The 12,607-nt window shown below is 38.9% G+C and overlaps 1 protein-coding gene across 3 annotated transcripts in view; it reads left to right on the top strand.

The window, feature by feature from the left end:
• LOC124869914 (cadherin-4-like) overlaps positions 1-12,607 on the top strand; it is a 395,423-nt gene that overhangs the window by 313,270 nt on the left and 69,546 nt on the right. For all 3 annotated transcript variants that reach the window (XM_047368168.1, XM_047368176.1, XM_047368160.1), the window contains one exon: positions 10,778-10,933. In XM_047368168.1, coding sequence (XP_047224124.1) covers positions 10,778-10,933 — 156 coding nt within the window. The remainder of the gene's footprint in view (positions 1-10,777; positions 10,934-12,607) is intronic.

Raw genomic sequence — 12,607 nt, 5'->3', positions numbered from 1 at the left:
GACCATTGATGGTAGTGTTTAACATCTTGAAAGATAATGGTTAAAAAAGTGACCTGCTCTGTCTCCTCCCTGCCCACACTACAGCAGCGTAGACCATAGCTAGGGAGTCCCTGAAGATCACAGGCGACAACAGAGAGGAGCTCCTCCAACTACCCCAAGACCAAAAGAACCCCAACAAAAGTTAGCATCCCAGGAATCAGAAAACCTTAGCAGATGCACCCAGCCCCTCAACACACAGCTGCCCCTGTTGTAATTTTGACTAAAGAGATAATTACTAACTACTGGGTCCTGATGCCAACATATTGCAAACTGCTTCCATCCGCTTGTCTTGAAGGCCAAGTTTGGACCAAGCTTCACTTATTTAGTGCAATTGCCTTAGTGAATCCAGTGTACAAATGAGAAAACAGTGGGAGCAAAACAGTTGCAGGAAAAAGGTGGAGTTTGCACTACTTAGTGAATTTTACCAAGATGACCAGAAACTAATCTATTGACATAATCTTGTTTTTTTAAAGAAGTAAATTTAGGTGTTTATCTAGCTGCCTTGTAGTTGTTGATTTTGGCATTGGTATTTTCCTTTCACAATGAAATATGACCCTTCTCAATTTGTCTGTATTTTCTATACCTTATTAAGTTCGATATGTGGGTGAACATAGTTTTTTTCTTACTGGGTGGTCATAATGCACTTAGAATAGAATATTAAAAATTAAAAATAAATTATACCTTGTCTTTTTGGGGAAAACAGTTTAAAAAGTGTTCAATGTGCATACACCATAAATTCCTAAAGATCAACTTAAGTTTCTAAGGTTTGCTGAGTTCATAACAGTATACAGGTCCTTCTCAAAATATTAGCATATTGTGATTTTCCATAATGTCATGATGAAAATTTAACATTCATATATTTTAGATTCATTGCACACTAACTGAAATATTTCAGGTCTTTTATTGTCTTAATACGGATGATTTTGGCATACAGCTCATGAAAACCCAAAATTCCTATCTCACAAAATTAGCATATTTCATCCGACCAATAAAAGAAAAGTGTTTTTAATACAAAAAACGTCAACCTTCAAATAATCATGTACAGTTATGCACTCAATACTTGGTCGGGAATCCTTTTGCAGAAATGACTGCTTCAATGCGGCGTGGCATGGAGGCAATCAGCCTGTGGCACTGCTGAGGTCTTATGGAGGCCCAGGATGCTTCGATAGCGGCCTTTAGCTCATCCAGAGTGTTGGGTCTTGAGTCTCTCAACGTTCTCTTCACAATATCCCACAGATTCTCTATGGGGTTCAGGTCAGGAGAGTTGGCAGGCCAATTGAGCACAGTGATACCATGGTCAGTAAACCATTTACCAGTGGTTTTGGCACTGTGAGCAGGTGCCAGGTCGTGCTGAAAAATGAAATCTTCATCTCCATAAAGCTTTTCAGCAGATGGAAGCATGAAGTGCTCCAAAATCTCCTGATAGCTAGCTGCATTGACCCTGTCCTTGATAAAACACAGTGGACCAACACCAGCAGCTGACACGGCACCCCAGACCATCACTCACTGTGGGTACTTGACACTGGACCTCTGGCATTTTGGCATTTCCTTCTCCCCAGTCTTCCTCCAGACTCTGGCACCTTGATTTCCGAATGACATGCAGAATTTGCTTTCATCCGAAAAAAGTACTTTGGACCACTGAGCAACAGTCCAGTGCTGCTTCTCTGTAGCCCAGGTCAGGCGCTTCTGCCGCTGTTTCTGGTTCAAAAGTGGCTTGACCTGGGGAATGCGGCACCTGTAGCCCATTTCCTGCACACGCCTGTGCACGGTGGCTCTGGATGTTTCTACTCCAGACTCGGTCCACTGCTTCCGCAGGTCATCCAAGGTCTGGAATCGGCCCTTCTCCACAATCTTCCTCAGGGTCCGGTCACCTCTTCTCGTTGTGCAGCGTTTTCTGACACACTTTTTCCTTCCCACAGACTTCCCACTGAGGTGCCTTGATACAGCACTCTGGGAACAGCCTATTCGTTCATAAATTTCTTTCTGTGTCTTACCCTCTTGCTTGAGGGTGTCAATAGTGGCCTTCTGGACAGCAGTCAGGTCGGCAGTCTTACCCATGATTGGGGTTTTGAGTGATGAACCAGGCTGGGAGTTTTAAAGGCCTCAGGAATCTTTTGCAGGTGTTTAGAGTTAACTCGTTGATTCAGATGATTAGGTTCATAGCTCGTTTAGAGACCCTTTTAATGATATGCTAATTTTGTGAGATAGGAATTTTGGGTTTTCATGAGCTGTATGCCAAAATCATCCGTATTAAGACAATAAAAGACCTGAAATATTTCAGTTAGTGTGCAATTAATCTAAAATATATGAATGTTAAATTTTCATCATGACATTATGAAAAATAATAAACTTTATCACAATATGCTAATATTTTGAGAAGGACCTGTACTGTGCTGAGGTGGGAGACATACATGAAAATTCAAAACTACTTTTATAAAAAGTCCTCTAAGTTCTTGTTGCAAACTTTTGCATGGCAGATACTCTAAATATTTAAACAATAGACTTGTCATACCTCCCCTGTCATTAAATATGTATGTTTAGATGTTTTGTAGACTTTGAAACATTTATCCACTTTATGTTGACATTTGTCAACAAAACTATTGCTGAGACATAACAGATTGTGCATGCTGTCTGTGCTACAGCAAAAGGCCAAGAAGACTCGACAATAACAAAAACATCACTGGCCAATTCAGTATGGAATTCATTATGAGCAGAAGTTAATATATCAGATGTTTTACCCTCTTGGAAACTGATTAAAAACAAACCCACACCTTAGCAAAACAAATAAGGCCTAATCCTGATGACCTCTCCACCACAAGAATCCAGAAACAGAACAGATTACAAAAACAGTTAACGAGCAAAACTCAAAATCGTTCACACATAGAGACCAGAGGTAACAAATACATGGAGGGTAGGAGAATCAAGTGTTTACAAAAAGATAAAAGTAATGTAAAAACAACAATTACAAAAATATATTAGAACTCTTAGTCCCAAACTATGGAAGACAAAGCAATGCTAACTATATTAACTGGAAAAAGGGACATAACAAGATCAGCTCATACTGCTTATAAGAGTGGCCAAGTTCTAGCCACAATTGCACCAGAAGCTTCGGTACTTCTAGTTTCTAAAAATCATTGTTTATTGTATGATCATTTCATCCTGACAAAGAGCGGTGCAAGCATGTGTTTTAAAACCTCTCTTGTAGTCTGACATTCATGTTCCTGATGAGTATATATAAACTCATCGGCACACCATATAGAGTTGTATGGAAAGTGACACATACTAGTTGAATGCTTTTTTCCCTATAGCATTTATTTAAGTTCAGAATGTATTCATCCTGAGCTCAGTGACTGAGTTGTACTTCCGTTTTATTCATTCCTCTTTCTTGGATTTTCGGATGAGTGTTTTCCCTGAAGACCTAGTGATATGATAATTTTGCATTTGATTCAGTTTTGCCTGACAGAATAGCATTAAGCCCACTGATAAGATCTCCATAAGAACCAGAAATGTTGTCAGTAATGAAGGAAATTGCTTTGATCCACTCACAAATGGGTCATTTTGAGAGTATCTGCTTTCTGATTCTGGATAATGCAGTTGTGACTCTGTTTCTCTCTCTCACAGCCAATCCCTCTGAACCAAGAGGTCTATGTCAATTTTCTACACCATATAGATACTTGTTAAAAATTCCTTAGATGATAAAAAAATCAGAGGAATGAAAAGCTGAAGGCAAAAAGAAATTAAAAAACATTAAATATGTCAAATTAAGTTGTGCCTTTAGGAGATTCATTTAAAAATGTATTTCCTAAGGTGGAAAGAAATTCAACAAAAATTTCTAAAATCAAAATGGGTGTACAAATTTAAATTTATTGTGTATTTTCACTAATCCACACAGGGTCAAAATTATACTTACAAGCAGAAATATATACTTACACCAATAATATTAAAATAAATATCCCAAAGCAGACTGCAGAGAAACCTTTAACTTTATTTGGTCTGTCATAGATCTCACCTTATATTTGACCACTCAGAATAGTTTATTTCAACAGGTTGGTTTCTCTACATGGGCCTGTCTTTTCATCATATTGTTTCAACAAGGTTAATGTTGATGCTAGAAGCCTAATATTACCATGCCCACTCTTTCCAAAATTAGTTTTGATGTGTGGTTAGGATCATTATCCTGTTTGAAAACCCATCTATGGCAAAGTTTTAATTATCTTACTGAAACTGTCATACTTATATGAAAGGAAACAGTTTAGAATGCTCAGGCACAACCAAGGGCTAAGTCTATTTTAGATTAGAAGATGACAGAACACCAGATTCGCTGTGAAGCCATTTTAACTTTAACAAGTACTGTGAAGATGTTGATAAAGAAAGAGCCCTCTCAAGACATTCATACACAATTGACGTTTTATGGCCAGAGGACACAGACAGAGCTATTTTGCTACAAACACAAGAAGTATGTTTGAGGGCATCACTGATCAAGCATGATGGTGTTTACGTCATGCTGAGGGTTTGTTTCACTACCAATGGTACCAGGGCGTTGCACAAAGGGATGTTGGAGTCATTCATTTTGGTTGCACAGTTGAACATGCGCAGCTCAACAGACATCACTGCTCTGACGTCACCCAGGATTGTAAAACCCGCAGAAAATAAAGTTTTGTGGCCATTTCCAGCGTGTCTCATGGGACAATGCAACGGAGGCGCATATCTGGCGAGACAAAAGCTCATAGGTGAACTTTTGCTCCACAAGGCCATTTCGGAAGAGCTTGAAAGCTGGAAATCTGTCTGAGACAAGAAGGTCAGAAGATTCATATACCAATCGAAGACCAAGCTGACACCCGGCGCAGGTGAAAAACCCACAGAGGTTTTATTTCCAAGGAGATGAGTTTCCTCCTTGTTGATTCAGTCGACTAAACAGTCCTTTGTATTTTCCCCTCTATTTCTTGAGTTGATCACGGACACGTGATTCCCCTCCCTCGTTTTTCTTCCAACCTGACCCATCCTCAGCTGGTGGAGAGATTAAATCAACGTCAGCTTAATTTTGTTCTTTTTATATTAAATTGGATAGGTACATTTAGAAGTCTGGGCAGGATGAGGCATAGTTAAGGTGATTTAGAATCATCAGTAATTAATCCAAGGTATCAACTTGTTGCATGCAATACTGATTGAAGTGTTTTATGCTGAGCTGTGTTTTGACTTGCTGTGCAAGCGCTGCAGAAGCATACGTGTTCATGTTTTGTCCGGCTGATACCAAATCAACCAGGAGTTAAAGTTGGACTTTTAAAAGTTTTTCATTCAAAGGAACTGCGGTCTGGGCCTCGCCTGACTACTCCTTTGTTCCAGTTTTATTACTGGAGTTTTTCCACTGAATTCCTGCCTCAAAATTTTATGACTCTTTGTCCGAGATTTGGGGCAATCAGCTGCTAGAAGCTAAAGGGGCGTGGCCCTACTGTTTTAACAGCTGATCGCTGCAATCGAGACATCAGCACACCTGGAGGACTTCTTTTTCCGTTTAACCCAAATTACACATTTTGTCCATAAAACTGCTGGATTGATCTTCATAGACACTCAGTGCGCATATATATTTTTCTTTTATTATTATTGTTAGGAAGTCATTTTTATTCCCTTTGTGTAGAATAGTGCTTGTTAGTTAGGTGAAGATTTTTGGACCAGAATAATGGTATATCAGAATTATTTGGCTTCAATAAATCTTCATATATATAATTAAGAGAAGCGTTTGTGTTTATTTCGTGCAGGAGTGATTTATCTGTCAAAACAAGGTCGAAGTTCCCCCACCTTCGGTGCGGCGGTTGAATAAACAGTGACATTTTTTGTTTTTGGTTAAACATTTATCAATTATCAATGATGAATAGCTAATTGTAATTATTAAAGAGCTTTGAGCCCATAATCACAACACCAAAGGACATCTCTGATATTCGTCAGTAATGATTTTTGGTTAAGAAATAAATGTTTTTCAAATTATGATTTTAAATTATAAATCTTGATAAAGTTTAATTAATCAATAATCATAACCCTTACAGGGAATAGAATATTAAAGATGGGTGAGTACCTTTGAATTCTTCAACCTCACCACAGATCAACAGCTGGCCGTTTAAAACCTAGACACAGTTGGCTGTTTCACCAGGACAACCATAACATACCAAAACTTGCTTGGAATTAAAGTAGGCTAGCAAAATCCCAACCGCGACGCCATTGAATATGCTAATGGCAGTTTACCAAGGGACAAGTTGTGTGTTTCATGAACATTCCCTCCTAGAAAAAGAAAAGCTCTAATACATCATTAAAAGCCATGTTTTTAATATTTCACTTTTTCCACCAATAATCAAACTGTAGTTATGAGGAGGTCATTCAATTTACTACATACTAGACATTTTATTTAACACAGACACTCACTTTTAGGGGCAAAACTGTCACAATGATCTTGTTGCTGTTGATAAAGACATTTGTTCCAGTATTAATTGATAATATTGGTTTACCTACCAAGTACCTGCTGATTCCTTTTCTCAAAATCCATTACTGGATTACTTAATGCATTTACACATGAGATCCATAACATTCATTATTAATCAAGAAGAGTATGTCATGGTGGTGGAACTTTGCTTCTTGAGCAGTTAGCCAAGATGATCTAGTATAAGGATCAAAAGGCAAGAAATGTTCATGTTTCCTTTTACAATTACAATTTCATGCAATAAAATCAGACTGAACAATGCAATTAATGTCAGACTCACAATGTGTTAAAAGCCAAAAAGGAAATGTGTGGTTTTAACCAAGATTTGAAAACATCAACTGAGAGTCGGTCAAGCAAACCTGAACAAGACACTAACATGGAAGGCAATCTGATCAGAGATTTAATCTTAACAACTTTTTCCAACAAGAATTTAAGGAAATTTTATTTGAGACTTGCAAAGGAACAAGTTAATTCACATTTAAAACAAGGTTCACTTTGTTATAAAGAACACGAGGGTTGTTCAAATTGGCAGCAACATTCCTAGGAAAATAATTTTTAGCTGCCTGCTCTCTGATAATAAATCCAGTTTTCCTTTAGCATTTTCAAATAAAATAGGCATATTGTTTGAGAAGACAGTATTACCAATTTCCAGATTAAGAACAGATAATCAGTGGGATAAAATCAGGTCCAATGTCTGTCCAGGTTCTTGGGTGGCACACAGATAGACAGAACAAAGATAAATCTATTAAATCCAGGATGTGTCATGATTTGAGGGTGTTGTTTTAGGTTTTCTCTCATCTGTTGTTCAAATTGTGTTTTTGGTTCATGTTTCTGATAATTTTCCAGATGGTGCTTTAGGTCTGTCCTTTGGTTTAGTTTCTCATGATCCTTGTATTCTGTTTTGAGTGCACTGAGTTTGTTCTGTTATATTTCTTAGGTTTAATTGTGTCCTTGTTTAGTACCAACTGTGTTTTGTGTTCACTTCTGCCACACCCTTTAATAAGCTTCATTCGGTCCCCTTGCACCATGCCAGTCAGACTCCCTGCTTCTCCTTTGCCATGCCTATATATATACACCGTTATTGTGTTCTTTCTTTGCGGAAACATTACTGTTCTCTGTATTTATTGATGTCACTGTGCCAAGACTGTCCATGGCCTTGTCTGTTTGCCATACCTGTCTGCTTATCATGCCTGCCTCTGCTACCACCTGACTGAGTACATTTTTCCTTAATAAAACGTTTACTCATCGCACCTTTGCATGCATTCTGGGCTCCAATCCTCTACCACATCCTGTCAGGATGTCCTTGATCAGGAGCTTCTCGAGACAACAGACATGTTAAAAGCTTGGATTGTGGATTGGCAGTTTAAGTATGATCTATAAACAACAGATAGCCCACAGCTAGCCCACCACCATGACCAGATGACTTGGACAATTGAAATATACACAATTGTCCTGCAGCAGTTAAAAAATTGCACTTGACTCCCTGGGGAAAATCCAGGTCTCAGTTAAACAGAAGAAATCCAAACCACGAGGGGAAAATAAATCCTTACGAACAAAAGTTTTTTGTTTTTTTTCACTGATTTGGTATTCACTAAGCCCATCCTAAAGGGCACTGGGTTGCAGGCTTTAGTATCGGGTATAGCGCTGGCCACCGATCACAGTTTCTGCAGGTTTGCTCCTCGCCAGTGCAGAAATTTAGGAGGAAAGCAATGAGGTTGAGATGTCTGACTTAGTTCAACAATACTCTGGGTCCAGGGTGCACCATGGGGTGAGTAGCTGAGGGAAAGACCAGGAAAGGGTCAAACATTCCCTGGAAGGCCAGAACGTCAGCTTGGTAAGGCACCCACGTACCTGCCATCTATGTCGCTTCCTCCTGAGAGGTGGAGCTGGAATACATAGTTGGTTCCTCAACCACAAAACTATGTACATTATTACCAAACTGCACCAGTAAGTTTGCAGATAGATGAAACTCTAGGAGTGTCTGGCAATCATAGGACAGCATGGAACTGACATGTTGGATGACACACATTAGTATCAATATAAACATGCTCAAAGTACAGAGCTGGCAGGCCGTACACACAGGCGCCATCTACCCAACGCAGAATACCAGAATAGGCTGAAATGACGGCAGAAAACATGTTAATGATTTCTAATCTATCCCAAGCAGCGACAACTTGGAAATAGGTAGGAAATCAGGGAGGCAGGAGGCATGGATTTCTGGAGAACCATCACTTTCTAACTGGTGAGGATTTATACGCCACTGCCAAGGCCAACGGATTGAAGTAATTTTTCATGCATAACCTCTGTGCCCTCACAGAGACCTGAAGTGACGGGAGGGAGTCCTCAGAGAGCACAGAGGGAAGAGGCAGGTATAACGGGTAGGAGTGGAATCCAAGAACAATAGAAGTGAAAGAAGAGAAAAGACCATAAATGGAAGGAGAAGGGGTTAGTGTGGGTAAAACAGATGGTAATAGAGTTGGATAACTGCTTATATTTGCCAGTGCACAGATAGGGTTGAAAGTGGCATTATATTGCATCATATTGACACCTCACAGAGTTCAACTGAGTGACTAGTCGAAAATTTGTTTCTATGTTAGCATTAAATAGCTAGGCTTACTTTGAAGTATTAGAAGTCAATGCTTGCAGCTCAATAATGATCAAAACTGTCAGCAGCAATTCAAGAAGATATGCGTATAGCCTTCTGAGGCTCTCCTCCCCCCTGTTACCCAAAGAAAACAAATGGATAGAGGCACAAATAGAATTAGCAGATGTGGTGACAGACCCTCTTGAAGACTTAAAAAGAAGCTGAGTGTGAGCGATCACATTTCTTTGATCCCAAAGACACACCTCAGTTCTGCTAAAAAAATAGAGCACTAATGATCGTTTCAATGCTGAAGAGGAGGATCGGGGAGGGAAATAGTTATAACCAGCGCTTTCAGTAATGGTGATGCTTTTGCTCCTGCAGTTTTGAGAGCCCAGATGACACCTGCCTAATACTGTGTGTCCTTCCTCTGTCCTTGTTGCTTCAGCTATTTTCTCTGCAGGTTGGAATTCCTAGTGTGTTAAAAGTGTGGCTAAATTGGTTCCTCGAGTGGGAAAACATAGAGACAGCGTTGGACAATCTTACTCCTCTTGTGCTTGGTGCTCATTGATTAGAAGAAAAAAGCAAGAATATTCCTCTGCGTATGTGCATGTTTGCGTATGTGTCTGTACAGTATGTGCCTGCATTCTATATTTAAGAGTATGATTGAGTCATTTTGATACCCTGACTGATTTCATGGGTTGTCAGGCTGTTAATGGACAGAAATAGGATGCTTAGAGGTTAGGACTCTATTTGGGCACTAAATTGAATAACTCTTCCAAATGACTCCCAATTACACAGTACTCTAGTCCAAATCACAAGGCGTCACGGTGCACCTATTAGCTGCCTATCTGGCACGGAAAGCTGGAGCAAAATGCAAGCCTATTTTTTGAAAGGAACATTCTGTTTCCTATATCCTGTAGTTATTACATAATTGTCTTCTTCTGTGCACTTTTTGACTCAAAAGTAACTTTACTCTTGTTCCCTAATTATAAAAATGATAGGCTCCTGTGGCCATTTCTCAATTTGTAAGTTTTGGTCACAGCTCTTCTGTAGTCAAAGAGCATCAGCCTTAAAAGGCTTGCACCCACTACTGTACCTGACTTTTTTACACACCCATCCTTCCAACTAAAACCTAAAATACATTTTTTAATTGAAAGTAGTCAATTTCTGTCAAACAGAGTGCACAGCAGTCTGTACAGTTACACTAATGGAATTCTTGAGTGTGTTGAGGTGAGAAATGTCAAACGTTATAAACCGTGTGTGGGTTTGAATTGTTTATGTTATGAGGACCGAACTATGAGGACACACTGACATTGTGGATAACAAAAAGAAAGTCCCTCTTAATGTAAATCATGAGATTTTAAGGAGAACATTTTACCTACGCCTGGGTAAGGTTAAAGTTTAGGGAAGAATATTAACTCATGTGGGAGTGCATGCTTTTGTGGAAGTGCATTTGAAGTGAATAATATCCAATTTTATGTTTTGAAGAACAAAGTAATGAAACTCTGCAGCTTTGTGTATAGTACAAACCCGAACATCCCAGGAATCCTATTACAGAAACATTGCTGGACAATATAATCATTCTTTTAGTTCAGTTTTGTAGTAACAGTTATGAAACTGACAAAAACATGAGTAGATGTTTTCAAACACATTCTATTGACTCTTCCTTTCTGTTTGTTACTCAGATTCGTTCAGACCAGGACCAGGACATTTCAATCCGATACAGCATCACTGGAGTGGGAGCAGATCAACCACCCAACGAGGTGTTCAGCATTGACCCTGTTCTTGGAAAGATGTTTGTCACCAAACCTCTGGATCGAGAACATCGATCTTCTTACCATGTAAGTCTGGTGGCTCTGATGCTTGTATGAATAATGAAATTTCAAATTTGTACATCCACACTCATCAATTTCACAGCACTTTATGAAAAATAGCTAAGACCAGTGTAGCTTAATATGTGATCTGTGAAAGCTTTACAATATTTGTGTTAACAAAACTATTTTTGTATCTATAAATAAAATATAGGAAACACAAGAGCATCAGTTAAACCAATAAAAAATTAGCATGGTTACTAATCTTTTTGATGTATATTTAAAAGTCCGAGCTTTTTTGCAGAATTAGCTTTGTCAGCGGCATATAAATGTGTGTGTGTATGTGTTTCCTTATGTGAGGTACAGATAAGGGAATTGGTGGAGTAGGGTTCAGAAGCCAAGGCCACTGACTGTAGCAGCTCATAAATTAAATAACTGCAAGAAATGAAAACAAAAACAGGGAATGACAATGGAAGTGATCATCATTCTACATTGCAGTATTCTCTGGGGTGTACATTAGTGTTGGCATACGGATTTTACCTTGACATGGAACACCTACTAAACTATTTTTGCTGTATACTGCTGTAGGGAAGAAAAAAAAAACTCTGAGAAAAACTTACTTTTCCAGTAAGATGCATCCCACCAGAGCACAAAAAACATATTCAGGAATGTCTCAAGGTACAAGAGTAGACTAAAAGACAAGAGTAGATGAATGCTGAAAACATTAGTAGTTTACTCATGTTAAATTCACATTTTTGTGGGATATTTCTACTCAGTTTCTTTTGTTAAACCCCACTTTCAGGCTATAGGTAAAAGTAATGTTTTTTTTAAAGTGTCTCTCCGCTTAAGCTGACATTGTTTGTAGAGATCTGACATTTTAAAAACTTGACATAAATGTCACCAAAGTGAACTGAATGATTCTCTTGGTTCTCAATCCAAAAATCTTAAATGTAAAAACAGTTCACATAATTCTTTACGTTGTTCTTCAGGAAACAACAGCACCCACTTAGTTTGACTTTCTGGTCTTCTTGTTTTGTTTACTTCATATTTCCTGCAAGGATAAAACAAAGTTATGCTCCAGTTCTTTTTTTCAGGAGAATGAGCGCATTAGAATTCAAACCCAGCCAAGTCATAAAATGCATTCTTATGAGGATAGGAAAAAAAAATGTTGAAGCTTCTCAGTTTTCTGCTGTCTTCATCGTAATGCTGTTTCTTGCGAGATGCAGAGCACTGTCTGGCCCAGTTTCCACCTCGTCCATGCCTTTAAAGATAATAACTTTAGTATGAACTCAGAAATACGTTTTGCCTTCTTTATACAAGGCGGTAATCTCTGACTCCCGCTGTGATTGAATTAAGCTGTGGGTTTGTGCGCGACATAGGGAGGACGATGGGTTTAGATAAGGGGTCTGGCTCCTGGCCTGCTATATAACAGTGGATATTGAGCTCGAGACAGATCAGACAATGCAGTGGAAGGAATAAAGTTAAATTTCACCTCAGGGTGTCTTGAAGATGTAATTTTGCTGAAAGTTGAAAGTGGGGAGATGAAGCTAGTAAAGGGGAGAGGATGACCAGCTGTGGAGTGGATTTTCACCTCTCTGTGATGAAATAGATCCAACATGGGGAAAAGTTCTTATGGTCCTTTGGGAAAATGTTTATACCCTTGGACATCTCTGTATTTTTGCAGGTTACAACTGCATACTTCAA

Source organism: Girardinichthys multiradiatus, chromosome 1, assembly GCF_021462225.1.
Source record: "Girardinichthys multiradiatus isolate DD_20200921_A chromosome 1, DD_fGirMul_XY1, whole genome shotgun sequence".
Taxonomy (NCBI): domain Eukaryota; kingdom Metazoa; phylum Chordata; class Actinopteri; order Cyprinodontiformes; family Goodeidae; genus Girardinichthys; species Girardinichthys multiradiatus.
This window is presented reverse-complemented; position numbering and strand designations above follow the sequence as displayed.